This window comes from Terrapene carolina, unplaced genomic scaffold (genome assembly GCF_002925995.2).
Source record: "Terrapene carolina triunguis isolate 2854851 unplaced genomic scaffold, T_m_triunguis-2.0 Scaffold58, whole genome shotgun sequence".
In the NCBI taxonomy this organism is placed as follows: Eukaryota; Metazoa; Chordata; order Testudines; family Emydidae; genus Terrapene; species Terrapene triunguis.
The window spans coordinates 105,981,969-105,999,168 of record NW_020664409.1 but is presented as its reverse complement, the minus strand read 5'-3'; the positions used below and the strand labels follow the sequence as shown (position 1 = coordinate 105,999,168).

Sequence of the window (17,200 nt, the reverse complement as noted above, 5' to 3'; positions counted from 1 at the left end):
TCGTTCCTTCTGACCTTATCTAAGAATCCGGAATGCTCAAATCTGCCTTTTGGGGCTACAGAGAATATTGACTGATGGAAAAGGGCAGGATAACTCCCCCTGCCCCAGCAGAAGTTCCTCTTCCCTCCACCCAAAGAATTAAACCTGTCAAGAGTAACTGGCCTAGTTGAGAGAAGTGGAGGAAGTTCTTAATATCATGATTGTTGCAGAGGAGTCATGGTTAAGTGTCTGTCTTCGCTCCCTAACACAACTGTAGAACTGTCGTGCTGCTGTTCCACTTGTATTCTAATGGCCCCGTTTTTCTGTTTTATATTTAATATTTGGTTTTGGAAATCAGGATGAGTGAGGAATTCATGAATAGACCAGTGAGCTTAAAGGCTTTTTAGGAAAGTTGTTGGGCTAACTATAGCATCACATTAGATCTCAAGGAATATTTTGGGGTGATCCTATTTTTCCTATGGCTAGAACTTGTATCTTTCGGAGAGCCTCTTCCTTGCAACTAGGTATACTTGTTTATATTCGCTAGGTATCTGTTACTATACAGGATTCTTTTTGTGAGTTTCCATATTTTTAACCTTAAGTATTGCTTTTAAAATAGAGAATAACAAATCTCTAATAGAGGAAGGAATTGGCACCTGAATAGTCCTAATAATTGTATCCACAGCATTGATCTGTAGTACTATTCGTGCTTAGCAAATATATGGTAAACATGTTTTCATTAGCTGGGGTTTACTGCATTAGCAAAGTCACATGTTTTGGCATCCCTTACCCTTAAATTTCAAACAGGACAATAGAGGAAGTTGTTGACTTCAACAATTGTATTTTGCTTCTCCCCTTGTGTTTGCAAATCATAACAATATTGTCCCTGAATGTTCAGAAACACCCAGCAATATATCCCGAAAGCACAACACCTCTCTGGCTAAGGAGTTCAGGCATGCAGTTTAGCGAACATGTCACTTTTTATAAAATAAGTTACTTTGGGTACCATTGGATGAGGGGTTATTGAAAAGATTTTATTCAACTTTTACAGAATTTCTGCATTGTATTTAAGCAATGAACTTTAAGTTCACTTGTGTACTTAAGTAGTCTGGAAGTTTAAATACTCAGAATTGTGGAAGGAAGTCCAGATTATCTCCATTTTTTCCCCTCTTAAATGGAGAGAAGCAATAGATATTCTATGACTTCCTTTTACAAAGGAGCACTTGTCAGGCTATCCAATGTCCTTATTTATTATAATCTACAATGTTCGTTAATCTTTAAAATACTCCGTTTGAATAGTTTACTTAGCCTCTCACTTAATTTGGCTAATGAAAACATACTAGCAGTTTCACTGTTGCACAGAATAATGCAGCAATGTTTGGACTGTAAACAGTCCAAGCAAATACTCAATCCAATTGGGGAAAATAATTTGAAAATACGTTTTTAAGACTGCTTTTTAAAGAATGCAGTCTAAATTTTTAGACTGTGCTAAAGTTTAGCCTCTTTGGAAGCCAACTATACAAAGCATCAATGGAGAGAGTGTCCTGCATTACAAGGAAAGGACAGTTCCTCAGCAGACTGTAGCTGGATCTGCAAAGCCCAGTTACTTTATTTAATAAATAAAATTTAAAAAAAAAAAAGTTGGAATCTCCTCAACTCTGGAGGATGACTATTAGCCCTAATCATGGGGATGATTGTTAGTATTCTCTGAGACTGTTTGTAGAACAATCCATTTTCTACATCCCATCATTGTTTTTTGCTTACAGAGAACAAATGTTTAAAATCTGTTCAATGTTACCACTATTTTCCTCCAGAAAATTCTAACTATTTATGCTCCCCTGAATTCACCAATTTGGGATTGATGTGATGCACTCTGATCTCTTTAATGAGAGCGTCACAGATGCAGAAGTGTAATATTTGGCTACCTCTCTCAAAAAGCATAATACAGGAGTGGCCAACCTGTGGCTCCAGAGCCACATGCGGCTCTTCAGAAGTTAATATGTGGCTTCTTGTGTAGGCACCGACTCCAGGGCTTGAGCTACAGGCACCATCTCTCCAATGTGCCAGGGCGTGCTCACTGCTCAACCCCTGGCTCCGCCACAGGCCCTGCCCCCCACTCACCCCTTCCTGCCCCCTCCTCTGAGCCTGCCGTGCCCTCGCTCATCTCCCTCCCCCCCCCAGCCTCCTGCACACCAGGAAACAGCTGATAGGGAGGGGGAGGCACTGATTGGCAGAGCTGCGGGTGGGCGGGGGAGCTGATGGGTGGGGGGGAGGCCTGCTGATATATTACTGTGGCTCTTTGGCAATGTACATTGGTAAATTCTGGCTCCTTCTCAGGCTCAGGTTGGCCACCCCTGGCATAATACATGCTGTGAAGCATGAGGGTTCATAGGCAATTGCCTGATTCATACTCGTGTGTAATTGTTTGAGCATTTTACACTTCTCTAGCATCTAATACTCGCCATTGGAGAAAATCCACCAGATTGGCTGGACCTTCAGTCTGATCCAATATAACTATTCCTCTTCCCTGCCACCTCCCTCAACTTCCAGTTATTTTCCCTACTGCTTATAGACCTTCACCATCTCCATAATCATTCATTGGGCAGCATCAAAAGATATGGTAACAGCTTGACCAGAAAGCTGTGAAAGATAGAAAATTTTTTTCACAAATAATGGTTCATTTTTTTTTTTAGTCTACTCAAAACCTTGACACTAAATTATAAGATTACCACCCTTCTAGAGTTCTCATGTTTCTCAGGATATCTGTGAAAAAACTTAGCACAGATGAACTTGCACTAGAATGTTATAAAATAATGCTCACTTAATATTCCTGTTGAAATATTAACTAAACTTATAGTTGTTACTGTCTTTATTTAGCTAAAGGTCAAGGTAAAATACTAGTATGCATAGAAATCAGTGTTGGAGAAGAACTGTTATGTAAGCAGTCCATCCTCCCCAGTACACATCTTACCACTTTAGATTTGTTTGTATCTAAATTGTCTTGTATAAAGGTTGCATAAAAAGCCACATGCTTATTAAGATTATCTCTAGGTAGGCAATAGATAAATGTAGTAGAATTGTTCACACTATTTTATGGAACACGCTGAGATACTACGGTGCTGGATATGATACAAAAACAGTGATAGCTTAGTGAACTCGTATGGCAGGGTGGAGGAATAGTTTAGTTTTTCCTGAGTCAAATGTTTTACAAAGTTAGCATAATGTGCTGACTCTATCCTCCTTTACATTTAAGATGCCTTGTGGCTTGTTTATAACATTATAGTTTTCCACAGGGACCTTCACTGCCATCTATTTACTATGCCTCTCTGCTTGCACTACTTGAGGAAGGAAAGCCAGCTGTTTTAATGCCTAAACTGCTTGAATGCCAGGTAAAATGTAAACCAAACTCATCGCTTCTAAAAGTATAACTGAGATTTAATATTATTGAACCGAACTGGAACAAAGTAATTCTAACATTGAAATTTGACCTGTGCTACTTATTGGTATATTTAAAATAAAATGAATAGACTGCTTTGTTAAATGGAAGCTGCATGAAATGTAAGATTTTTGGAGCCATAGACACTAGTAAAAGGATTTTCATAATACAGTGGAAGCTCGGGAATGGAAGTTGTTCATAACTCTGAACAAAACGTTATGGTTGTTTCAAAAGTTTACAACTGAACATTGACTTACTACAGCTTTGAAACTTTACTGTGCAGAAGAAAAACGTTGCCTTTAACCATCTTAATTTAAATGAAACAAGCACACAGTTTCCTTACCTTGTCAAATCTTTTTTAAACTTTCCCTTTTTTCAGTAGTTTACGGTAAACACAGTACTGTATTTGCTTTTTTGTATCTGCTGCCTGATTGCATATGTCCAGTTCCAAATGAGGTGTGTGCAATTGACCAGTTGGTTAATAACTAACTGTTTTGTAACTGAGGCTTTACTGTATTAAAAATGGCCACAGACGCTCTAGCTTTCAAATAACTAACTACTTCTGAAGTGATACCACTATAGTAACTCTTCTCAGCTATGAAGTTTTATGATGTTTCTAGATAACTTGCTACTTTCCCCATTGTTTGCTGGCCCTAGAGTTGCCAGGCATCCAGTTTTCGACCAGAACACCCGGTCAAAAAGGGACCCTGGTGGCCTGCCCTGGTTCCGCACAATTCCCGGAAGCGGACGGCATGTTCGGCTCCTAGGCGCAGGGGCTAGGGAGCCTCCCTGCCGTGCCCCCATCCTGAGCACTGGCTCCGCAGCACCCATTGTCCGGGAACCACAGCCAGTGGGAGCTGCGGGGCGGCGCCTGCCACCCTGGGCAGCACGCAGAGCCCCTTGGACCCTGCACGTCTGTGCTGGCCACTTCTGGGAGCCTGCCTTAGCCCCACTGACTGGGAGCCACCTGGTAAGTGCTGCCTGGCCAGAGCGCACACCCTGAACCCCCCTCCTGGACTCCTGTCCCCAGTTGGAACCCCCTCCTACACCCCAAACCCCTCATCCCTAGCCCCAGCTCTGAGCCCCCTCCTGCACCCAGAGTCCACACCCCCAGCCTGAGCCCTCACTCCCTTCTGCACCCCAGCCTACTGCCCCAGCCCGAAAGTGACTGAGGGTGGGGGAGAGCGAGTGAGGCGGGATGGAGGGAGTCAGGAGTGGGGTCTCAGGGCAGGGGGCATGGCAAGGGTGTTCAGTTTGGTTTCGATTAGAAAGTTGACAACCCTAGCTGGCCCCAAAGCCAAGAAATTAACTTACTTGGTATTCTTGTTTTCTGATTTCCACATGCCATGGGGCGGGGAGAAGAGCAGAGCGTGATGCAGAGGAATTAATCTCTCCCTACAGCCTTCAGATCCAGTAAAATGAAACCAGTGATTCTCTAAGACCTGTTATAACCTGGAATCTTTGTAAGGAAGCACCCACTGCTCCTGAAATTCCCCCATGGTTCTGTAAATGAGCATTAACCTCTTGTCCTGGCAAACTTTATTCCTGTATTAATCTTCGTGTCACTGCAAAGTTAACTGTGGGGGAGAGGAGGAAGCAGGATTATTCTAAAATAAACTAGTTGTGTTTATACTTCTCAAATCTTGCAAAAGACCTCACTATGAAGATGTGATAGTCCCTTCCAAGATTGTATTTTTGCATTAGATTTGCATTTGGAGTTGAATTGCAGTAGTGAGGGAAGGCTATTGTAATCCTTCACCATCAAGCAGATGATGTTGGGTTTTTAGTCATCCTTTCTTGTTCCAGTGGATAAAACCTGTCCATGCCCAGGTCACTTGTCTTGATTACCATAACTACTTTTTCTGTGGCCTCAAACTCTGATACCCAGATTGTCTCTTTCCAGTCCAAGAAAAATGCAGCTGTTAACATTTTCTTTGTTGCTCAGCAGAGATCCTAGAAATCTATTTGCTGTGGAAAAACATGGAATTTACATTTTGACAGAAAACCATTTAGTTTTTACACTGTGACAAAATAGAAACATACAGTAAAATCCAGTTTATCCAGCTCTCCATATTAAACAACCCAGTGCTGAGCCCAGTACATAGAAGTATTTGGTATATATGTAAGAAATACAAACTGCAATTGTATTTAATTTTATTATGATTGATGGCACTGGTAGGCTTTGAGCTTGCTTAAAAATTGTAAATCTATCAATAAAACATTGTGTTCCAGTGATATAATCTAGAGAGTGCACGCTTTAGGGAAACTCAAGTTCTGCATTTCATTTTAATCGCAGAAAAACACGGATTTTTCTGAGGGCGGGGGGGGCTATTGGATAATTTGGGGGCGGGAGAGGGATTATCACAGAAAGCCAGGATCCCTTATCAATCACAGCCTGTCACTCCACTCTTTTGAATCTGACTCCCCCTTGCCATCCATATCAAGTTTAATCATCTTAGTCTCACCTTCAGGGTCTTGCTCAACTGTATCTTGGCCTAACTCTCTGATCTCATCTTCTCATCCCTTTCACTCTGCCAATGATACCAGCCCCCACCCTCATCCTGCCCCATGCATGGGAAAACATTCTAATCTGATAAACTAAGCACCACTCGGGTTTCATTCAGATACCTTCTAAATATCTTCAGAGAGAATCCCATGACTATTATAAAGGTGTCTATGCTGCAAAGAAAAACCCATGGTACAGAGTCTGCACCCAGATCAATTGATTTGCACTCACGGGGCTTGGACTGCAGGGCTAAAAAGAGCAGTGTTGACATCTGGCCTTGGGCTGGAGCCTGGGCTTTGAAACCCAGTGAGGGGGAGCATCTTGGAGCCCCAAGAGCCCAAGTCAATTTTCCTGGGCTTGGAGATTCACTACCATGAGGTTTTTTGCAGTGTAGACATATTAAAACCCAAGTCAAATCCCCCTTCCAACTCAACATTACATTATTGAAGAGTAAAATGAGAGGAAACAAAGCAGAAACTCAAGTCTGCACTTTCCTATAGTGATGAGTCTTAAACTATAAGTTCCTTGGGGCAGAGAATGTCTTCATATTTGTTTCCTCCACAGTGCCAAACAACACAATGTTGGTATTTTAGCAAATACTGGTGTTTTAATACTATTAAGACAGGCTGCTGAGTGACAGGTCCTAAAACACATTTCAAACTATTTTTAGTAGTGTTTTAAATTGATATTTGGATGTATTTAAAAGGTAGTTGTCTGTCTATTCTAGCATCTGTTACGAGTTTGCAGATGGTTTTTTTTTTTTTTGTTCATAAAAATATGATGTCCCTCTTAATATTTGCATTTACCATAAATATGCAAGTACAAATAACACTGCCCCTTATCCGGTTGAATAGTCAACAGGTGCACACATCTAATACTAAAACCATAATAACAATTACACCCCTCACCTGACCTCAGCCCGCCGCTTACCCTCCCCCACAAAGGAAGTAATGTCTACAGACTATGCAGGCAGATCAAGGTTGGAAACCAATTCCAAAACCGAGGGGTCTTTGTGGAGGATTTCCAGCCAGCAGCTCCCTGTGCTTTATAAGTCCTAGTCCCAAGCTAAACATCTCTGCTGCAGTAGTACTGCTGTGAGGGAGAGATGATCTCTCAGGTAGGGTTGCCAACTTTCTAATCCCACAAAACTGAACACCCTAGCCCCACCCCTTCCCCCCGCTCACTATATTCCCCCTCCCTCGGTGGCTTGCTCTTCCCCACCCTCACTCACTTTCACTGGGCTGGGGCAGGGGATGGGATGTGGGAGAGGGTGAGGGCTCTAACTGGGGGTGCAGGCTCTGGGGTGGGGCCAGAAATGAGGGGTTCAGGGTGTGGAAGGGGGCTCTGGGCTGGGGATGAGGGGTTTGGGGTGCAGGCTTACTTGCAGCGGCTCCTGGTCAGCGGCACAGCAGGGGGGCTAAGACATGCTTCCTGCCTGTCCTGGCACCGCGAACTGCACTACACCCCAGAAGCGGCCAGCAGGTTCGGGTCCTAGGCGGAGGCGCGGCAGGCAGCTTCACGCTCTGCTGCTCTCGCCCGTGGGCACGGCCCACCCCTAGCTCCCATTGGCCACGGTTCCTGGCTAATGGGAGTGTGGAGCCAGTGCTCAGGGTGGAGGCAGCGCACAGATACACATTTTCTCCCCCCCACCTAGAAGCCAGACCTGCTGGCAGCTTCTGGGGCGCAATGTAGTCCACAGTGCCAGGACAGGTAGGGGCTGGTCTGCCTTAGCTCCACAACACTGCTGACCAGACTCTTAACAACCTGGTCGGCGGTGCTGTCCAGAGCTGCTAGGGTCCCTTTTCGACCGGGTGTTCCAGTCAAAAAAACAGACACCTGGTCACCCTACTCTCAGGTAACCCTGTTCAAAACTGTTTAGGGCTCTCTAGGTTAAACAGACACTTGGCACTGCTAAAGCACAAGTGGTCTCAGCATGATAAACAAGCTGCTGCATTCTAACACAGGTTTAATATCTCCAAGTGATCAAGATCTAGCCACATATGGAGCACATTATAGTAGTTAAGGTTTGTTATCAAATGATTACATTAAAGAGCTCCTGTAATTTTAATAGTTTAGAAGAAAAAGTCACTTTGTGGGGTTTCTAGTGCAGCTGTTAAAACCCTGGGATGTTAGTCTGACCAAAATACTCAGCTGCCTTGCAGTCTGGATGAACTTGGTAACCTTTGTGCCATGGAAAAATACTTCCTATGAGGGCTCATTGCCTTCTTTTATCTGGTTGTGACAACATATACTGGGTAAGGCAATACAAATAGCGCTATAGTTTTATAGTGCTGTAAAGCAATGGCAGACAGTATGCTGGAGCAGCAGGACCAAAAGACTGGTAAAAGACAGGAATAAAATGCCAGTCTCATAGGGTGAAACTCACCCTGGTGCAGAGGGCAGACAGGGCCCTGTGCATCTCATAAACTCTGTGTTAAGGTTTTCTGCATTACTTAAACTCTTTTGTGGGGACCTTTGTGCTGGGGTGAAAATTCAGTTGCAGGGTGAGTGGTGGGGTTTTTGTTTGTTTGTTTAAAAAAAAAAAAACAAAAAAACTCAACATATTGCAACTTTGATCTTGAATTTTGAGATTAACTCTTCAATATGATACCACTATAATTTTTTTAACAAGATTGAGCTAATCTCCATGGTTTTCCTTAAATAGGACCCCTTGTCAGAATTATGCTTTTGGGAGATAATGCTTGTCCAGATGAGAAACCTATAGGAGTAGATGATCCACAGTACAGGATCTGGAGTCGAAGATAAACAGGAAGGGAATGTGCCTTGGTTATGGGTCAAGAGACTGCTCAGACCTTTCTCAAAGAGAACCTAGCATGTGGGTAACTTACAAAATAACATTGTGGACCTGAAGAAAGACTCTGAGCTCGAAAGCTTCTCACAGTGAAAGTTGGTCCAACAAAAGACATTACCTCACCCACGTTGTTTCTTTCAGTAGAATCAAATACATTTTGTGCTTGGGTTAGATTTTCATACACATCTCTCTGAAACAAACATGGAAATTAATATGTCAAATCTGACTCCTTGGAAATTAACAGTTGCACTTATTGCAAAATGCTTATCCTTCTCGTTAAAAATATAGCGTTATGGCTAGTTCTACTTAAGGTTTCCTGTGGCTCAGTGATGCTTCTCTCTGCCCTGCTGTATGGGAGACATGAGAAGTCCCTGGGCAGAACATAGTCTCGGAATACTGTGCAGGCCGGAGAGCATTGCATCACTCCACTGTGATCAACTTTAGAATCAGCAGTATTGACAGGCTTTGAAAGATAAGGGCTGTGATTGGATGTCTTGGTGTTGTAGGGAGAAGAGGTAAGCATTAGGGACATGACCTATTCAGAAGTTCAATATTGAAGTATTGAACTTCAAAAGTTTCTTCCCAGCTGTGTGACTTTTTTACACTTCTGCTTAAATTTGTTACAGGAAAGACCATGATAATCAAGTTTTTCCTATCAGAATGCTCCACACTTTAATAATAATAAAATTAAAAAAAAAAAAAAACTCTTGGGTATTCAGGTTTTTAAAGTAAACCACGGAAGTCAACCTCTACCAACCTGTACAATAGATCATGCATTCAAGTATTATGGAGATTTGGGGAGGAAACCATGGGATAATGGATATTACTGTGTGCTTAGTGTAAACGACAATTGTGGAGCTCTCAGGTATTTAAAGTATAGTACTTTCTATCATTGAGACCTCGGAGGGCTATTGTAGTGTTTCAGAAAGTGGTATTTGGTGAGTCAGTACATGGTGGTCTCACCTGTCAGCACTGAACCTGTGTCCTGGAGAGCGGTGTTGGCGTAGGCTGTGACATCTCTTAAATGGAACCTAAAGCTGAGTTCACGAAAGAACTTGTGAATTACTGAGTCTTCTACCTAGTACTCTGGCCAAAGCCTAAATATAGTAATTACACTTTGCTTAGATTTTTCTCCTGCAAATCATCTAACTTAAATAACCTTCACCTCATGCCCTAAACCGTAGAGTAGTGTTTAGTACAGTTAAACAGCAGCTGCATTTTAATGATGTGTGATGTGAAGCTTGTTCACTGTTTTTAAAGTGCTTTGGGATAAAGACCCTATATTGGGCAGGGGTGCTGATAGTGAAGAAAACGTTTGTTTAGTGTATACATTCAGAAGGGTGATTGCAGCTTGCAATCTGTTGCTTGGATATCTAATGGTTTGCACTTTATTGCTTTGTTGCAGATTAATCAGCCACTCGATGGGGATTAACAGTGGAGCACCTTTTTGTGTCGCCTTTCCACCTCTGTGTAGCAAGAATAACAACTTCAGCACCTTGTCAATAATAATTATGAAACTGGTATTAACTGAATGGCAATTATGGATTTTTAACTCTAATTCACAGTAAACGTAGCAAGCCATATGTTGAAATTCCTACTAAGTAGCTTCCTGTTCTTTGTTTCATACCTACCTGAGAAGTTGTGAAATACCTATCTGTACAAGAGGAATATAAGCATTACTTGCACCAGGAACACAACAGAAGCTGAAAGAGAAGACATCTTAGAGATATGATAGTATTATTTATAGAGCTATAATAAATATATATTTTTATGGTAATGAAAATGGCTCCCCAGAATGCTGACTCGGAATCTATGCAAGTTCAAGAGCTACCTGTGACAGATCTTCAGAAACCAGCAAACAAAGAGAATGAGAGTAGGGAGGAGACTATTAGCGAAGGATCCATAAACCGGATACCAGTACGCCTGTGGGTGATGCATGGCGCAGTGATGTTTGGCAGGGAATTCTGTTATGCCATGGAGACAGCATTGGTAACCCCAGTATTGTTGCAAATTGGTAAGTACATTTTTTTCATGTCTAATATACTACTTTAAACATAAAGCCGTTGCTTGTTCTTAATGTTTTGTTTTGTTTTTTGGCTAATGCCATAGGAAGAAGTGGTTTTGTTACAGCTAGAGCAGTGGGCTGCAAATTGGAACATCTGAGTTCTATTCTTGACTCTGCTACTAATTGTGTGATCTTTAACATTTTGTAAAACACCTTGAACTTGCATATACCATCTGTATAATGGTTTTGCTTGTTATTTCATAGGGTTAGTTCTTATAGGAGATTTGAGGAAAAAGCACCAAGTATTTTTTGCTAATATTTTAAGTTGTCAACACATTTGAAGATACATTTGTACTAAGTTTTTAAAAATGCATTGAAAACAAATCATGTCCGATTATATCCAAATACCCATTTTAACATATTGGACAAATATTTAGTCCAGCGGACTTTAGGTACAAACTTGTTTTCAGTAGTCTTGACACAAGAACTGGGAAATTTAATCAGGTTACTTTGTCCAAGAAAATGCTGAGAATATTGTACGGTTTGGCTTTGACAGTAACTATTGACCTATATAATATTGTATGTTCTATTTTGAGCTTCTAGCGAATCTTATCTTGTGTGTAATTCAGTAAAGCTCTTGCTTGGTATCTCTCTTTATATGTTTAACGATACAAAGAGATATTGTGCCAAGAACTTGCCCATATTATGCAATAGGCAACTGGCACATGAGGAAAAGGAGAGAGTACTTATACCCAGTTCAACCTCTCACTTACATAGTTTAACATTCGGCATGACCTACAATATTTCAACTTTTTATGCTTAAGGGTCTGAAAAATCTCAAATGAAGATGGCATGGATTCATGGTCAACATGAAGCTGTGTAGCTCTGAAGTAATATGCCACGGCTAATGTTAACTAAACATCTAAAAGTTTTTGTTTGCTCAAATAAAGTTGCCAATCTAAACTATTGGCATGTTTTAAAACTAGATTGCAATTTAGCTGCCAACAACTCTATCTCTTAATTAGGTCAGGGTTATTGGTACAGGATGTCCATAAGATTACCTGTTGGCCATCTTGGTAACAAGAAATCCATTAATGGAGAGAACAACTTTGGGCATCCTTGCTGCAGTACACAGTGCATTGTGTAATGGAAATAAAATGAGGATTAAAATGAGTGTAGACTGTTCTGCTTCTTGCATATTAAGGAAGTGCTTGTGCCAGTTTCCCAAATAATTGCTGGGCTCATTAAAGGACATGACACTCCAGACTTTCTAACCAAAGGTGAGGGCCAGGTATTAAGTGTGTTAGATTAATAAACACTTCAGTATCACTTGCTGCAGCAAGTGGTGAATGGGAAGAGGGCAGAATTTGAGCAGGTTTAGTGGTGTGCCTGAATTATTGTATGTACTATCTATGCTTTAAAATACAGCTTAAAACAGTATTGCATCATTACCTGATACTGCCAAACTTGATCAAGTCCTACTTTGACCTTTCTATGTGGTTTGGAAACTTGAAGATTGGTTTGTGGAATCAATGTCCGGCTAATGAGGCTATAATTTTGTGGATCATAGCATATACTCTCTTTAAATATTGGCACACTAGTTGTTTTTTTTCCCCAGTCCTGCATGAATTTATTAGATGTTTAGTTCCCCCTCCCTCACAACTTCAAACCATTTTTTTTTTCCCTAGGCTTGCCCCAACAGGTAATCTATATGGTAATCTGATAGTGCTGAATGGTTGTACAGTAATAGAAGATGTGAGTCAGTAACACTGTATTTTTTTTCATGTATCTTAATTTTATATATTTCAACATTGTATGATTAAAAGATACAACTGAACTATTAAGGTATGTGCACATGCCAAAACTGAGTGACCATGTTATATCAACAGTAAACAATCGTCGCTGAAGGAGAACCATGGCCTTGTCTACATGGGCGGGGGAGGAGTAGGGTGTAGCTTGCATTCAGTTGACACTTGCTGTTTGCACTATACAGAAGCCATACCGATGTCCTGTGTGCATGCTAGCTCTGGCCTCTTTCAGTTTGCATCGTGTACATGCAGCATACTAAGCGCATGGCAATCTGGGAAGGTAGTCCACAATCCTTTGCGTCACTGCTGAGCATTGTGTACTCTGGGATTTTTCTCACACATTGTCAGATGCATAGCAGAAACCTGTGGAATTCTGGGACTTGAGGCCAAACTCTCAAAAAATCTGATTCCATTCTCTCCATTCCATGCTTCCTCTTTTTCTGGGCAGGCTAGTAACATTTTTAATGGTTGGCTGCATTGCTATCCTCGCGACCACAAATGTTGTAGTTATGTTCCTGAAAAATGCGACTTTAAGCAAAACGATGTTACGCAAATCCAATTTCCCCATAAGAATTAATGTAAATGAGGGGGTTAGGTTCCAGGGAATTTTTTTTCACCAGACAAAAGACTATATATGTATTTTGTGTGTGTGTGCGCGCACACACAGTATAAGTTTTAAACAAACAATTTAATACTGGTACACAGTAATGATGATTGTGGAGCTTGGTTGAGGTGGAGGAGTCAGAGGGTGGGATATTTCCCTTACTGCTAAATGATGAACTAGCAATGGGCTGAGCCCTCAGGGGTTAACTCTCTCACTCTGCAAGGCAGCAGGAATGGAGGGAGATATGCGCATTTCCCTTAAGTACACTGCCTTGTTAATTAGATCAGCTTGCTGAGACCCCAGCTGCTGCAAGTTCCCTCCATCCTGAGCCCTGCTCTGTGGAAGATGGGGGTAAGTGGGGTGCAGGAGCAGGGGGGAGGGGGACACCCTGACAGACCCCCTCTTCCTTCCCTCCCCCCGGCACAGCAAGCAGGAGTCTCGGGGGAGCAGCTCCAAGGCAGAGGGCAGGAGCAGCACATGGCAGTGGGGGGAGGGACACAACTGAACTGCTGGCAGCTGCTGCACAGGGAAGCGAGGAGCTGATAGGGGGCTGCCGGTCCACCCTGGATCCAGGCCCCCACAAGCTAGCTGCAAGGGGCTGCTCTTCCTGCAAGCAGTAGACAAAGCAGGTGGCTGCCAAACGACGTTAGAAGGGAACATTACACAACTTTAAACGAGCATGTTCCTTCCGTTAACCGGGACGGCTTTACGTGAGGAGTTACTGTACAGAGGCTGCTTGGGCTTTATTTGACCTCTTTAAGCTGAGTAGCTTCAGTTTGGACTTTGCCTGCTGCACCACCAAGCCGATGGCGTAGCAGCAGCAGCTCCTCCAGCAGTGACCAGAAGGGTGATGCGGAAGAAGAGGATGACACCAAGCAACTGCTACAACAGAGCTGTTCCTGGAACAGCTTCATGCGGTGCCGTTTCAGGACTTGGGAAGCCAGCATCTATTGGTGGAAAATGATCATTCTATACATCTGGGAGGACCAAGTAAGTGGTGAGAGAATTTCAGCATGGTGAAAGCAACCTGTTTTGGATATCTGTACTGAAGTCGCTCCAGAGCTGCAACAGAGTGCCCCACTCACGGCTGCCATTTGGAAGCTAGCCACCCCTGAATGCTACCAGTCAATAGCCAACTAATTCAGCATAAGGGAGATCAACTGCTGGCGCTATTGTCATGCAGGTGTTCGATACTATCCATAAAGTACTGCTGCAGTAGGTTATAAAGCTTGGTAATGCTCAGGAGACTGATGGCTTTGCACACATGGGGTTCCCAAACGGTATTGGGGCAATTGATGGAACCCATGTGCCTACAGTCTGCCCCTGCACAAGGCCTCAGTTTCTAAACAAAGGGGTATTTCTCCATGGTGCTTAATGATTTGGTTGACCACCATGGTAGATTTACAAACACAAATGCGGGATGGTCTGTAAAGGCCATGATGCTAGGATCTTTTGGAACTCAGCCCTATTTACCTTAATGAATAATGGACAGTTTGCCCCCAGGCTCACTATGGGCATTAACTGTGTGGAGATTGCTCAGGTTATCCAGGGAGACCTGGCTTATCCTCTGCTTCCCTGGCTAATGAAGTCATTCACAGGCTGCTTGGATCGAAGGAAGGAACTATTTAACTGTCACATCACTAGTTGTAGAATGACGGTGGAGTGTGCATTTGGCCATCTGAAAGGAAGGTGGCACTGTTAATGGGCTAGGTTGGAAGTTGCAGGGAAAAAAGCCTGAGATTATAGCTGCATGTTGTATTTTGCACAATATTTGTGAGAGCCGGGGGGGGGGGGGGGAGCCTTGTCAGTGGGTGGGTAGCTGAGGTGCAGAGACTTGCTCAGCAGTTTAAGCAGCCAGCCAGGCACTCACTAGAAAATGGCAAGAGCCAGGTCAGTACTGTCAGAGATATGTATTGCGGTTACATTGAATTTCAGGCCTGAAAGTGTACAGCTGTACATCCATCTGTTTCCTCTGCTGCCTCTTGTTCTTCTGTCTTCCTGTGGGGAATGTCAGGGCTCAAAGTTACCAGGGATGTTAGATGACTTGTAAGAGCTGGGCTCCCAGGTACAATTGTTCTCCCTGCCCTGACCTTGGCCCAGGAGGGAATAGTATTTGGAAGCACTGCTGTAGGGGCATAGCAGGGAACATGTGCCAATGTTTCTAGTACCCTTTGTCCAGAGGCTACAGAACATGGCTGTGTCCTGGTTGAGGACACTGAATTGTCTGGGCATCCTCTACCAGCAAATGCTGTACCAGAGCATTCTGCTTCTGTATTGCCTCAATGTGTTGTCTCTGCATGTCCCTGGCTCTCACTACAGTGTCTCTTGCCATGACAGTGTGGTCTCTGTCCACTTCATCTTTCGCTCGCACTCTCATGATAGTTCCTTGTGTCTTTCCTCTCTGATCTCCAACAAGTGGTTTGTGCATTGGCCTGCTAAACCCAAGGTTGTGAGTTCAGTCCTTGAGGGGGTGTCAAGGCTCCTTCCCCACTCTGAACTTTAGGGTACAGATGTGGGGGCCTGCATGAAAACTTCTAAGCTTAACTACCAGCTTAGATCTGGTCCACTGCCACCACTCCCAATGTGCTAATTCCCTTCCCTGGGTAGCCTTGAGAGACTCTTCACCAATTCCCTGGTGAATACAGATCCAAACCCCTTGGATCTTAAAACAAGGAGAAATCAATCAGGTTCTTAAAAAGAAGGCTTTTAATTAAAGAAAAAGGTAAAAATCATCTCTGTAAATCAGGATGGAAAATAACTTTACAGGGTAATCAAACTTAAAGAGCCCAAAGGACCCCCCTCTAGCCTTAGGTTCAAAGTTACAGCAAACAGAGGTAAACACCCTAGTAAAAAGGTACATTTACAAGTTGATAAAACTAACACGCCTTGCCTGGCTGTTTACTTACAAGTTTGAAATCTGAGAGACTTGTTCAGAAAGATTTGGAGAGCCTGGATTGATGTCTGGTCCCTCTTACTCCCAAGAGCGAACTCTCCCCAAAACAAAGAGCACAAACAAAAGCCTTCCCCCCCCCCCCCCACCAAGATTTGAAAGTATCTTGTCCCCTTATTGGTCCTTTGGGTCAGATGTCAGCCAGGTTACCTGAGCTTCTTAACCCTTTACAGGTAAAAGGATTTTGGAGTCTCTGGCCAGGAGGGATTTCATAGTATTGTACACAGGAGGGCTGTTACCCTTCCCTTTATAGTTATGACAGGGCCATTTAGGGATCTGGGGCAAAAATCTGCCTGGGGATTGGTCCTATTTTGAGCAGGGGTTTGGACTAGATGATCTCCTGAGGTCCCTTCCAACCCTGATATTCTATGAAACCGGCTCTCCCTTACTTTTTCAGGTTTTTTTGGAGCGTATGCAGTGAGTTCTTCTAACACTTCATCTCCAGTTTTTCATTTCTCCCCTCTCAGTTTAGCCAGCCACTCAACCATTGATAAAGGCCCTGTCCTTGAGGGTCAGGCAGCTACAGGTGCTGTGGTTGGGGAAGTAGGAATCACTTGTGGGTTTTTGTCAATCCTTTTTAATATGTATTTACCCCTTTCTGAGATTCTTTCCATTTTGGGGGGAAACATCAGTTGATAAGTGGGGTGCATGAGGAGGGCTAGGTGGGGATTTTTGGATGTTCAGTGTATTCCATCTGCGTTTGCAGTTATGCCTGGGAGGCTGGGGAGGGTGAGAAGGGGGGGAGAGGAGGAGAGGGATAGCATTATGTTCCCCCTTCAACACTGCAGTCTATGCTGTGCCTTGGAGGCACTTTTATGGTGTCCAGAGGATTTAGCACAGACGTGGGCAAACTACGGCCTGCGGGCCACATCTGGCCCACAGGAGTGTCTTGCCCGGCCTCTGAGCTCCCGGCCAGGGAGGCTAGCCCCCGGCCCCTCCCCTGCTGTCCCGTGGGCCACACTCTGGCCTGCCACTCCCGCTGGGCAGCGTAGCTGGCTCTGGCCGGGTGTCGCGGCTGCAAGCTCCTGCCGCTGGTAAAGGGGTGGGGAGCGGGGGGATTGGGTAAGGGAGCAGGGAGTCCTGGGGGGCAGTCAGGGAGG

The 17,200-nt window shown here is 43.5% G+C and overlaps 1 protein-coding gene across 2 annotated transcripts in view; it reads left to right on the top strand.

Annotated features, from left to right (window-relative positions):
• SLC45A4 (solute carrier family 45 member 4) overlaps positions 1–17,200 on the top strand; it is a 77,212-nt gene that overhangs the window by 30,056 nt on the left and 29,956 nt on the right. For both annotated transcript variants that reach the window (XM_026646776.2, XM_026646781.2), the window contains exon 2: positions 10,139–10,747. In XM_026646776.2, the coding sequence (XP_026502561.1) occupies positions 10,504–10,747 (244 nt within the window). In that variant the 5' untranslated portion in view covers positions 10,139–10,503. The remainder of the gene's footprint in view (positions 1–10,138; positions 10,748–17,200) is intronic.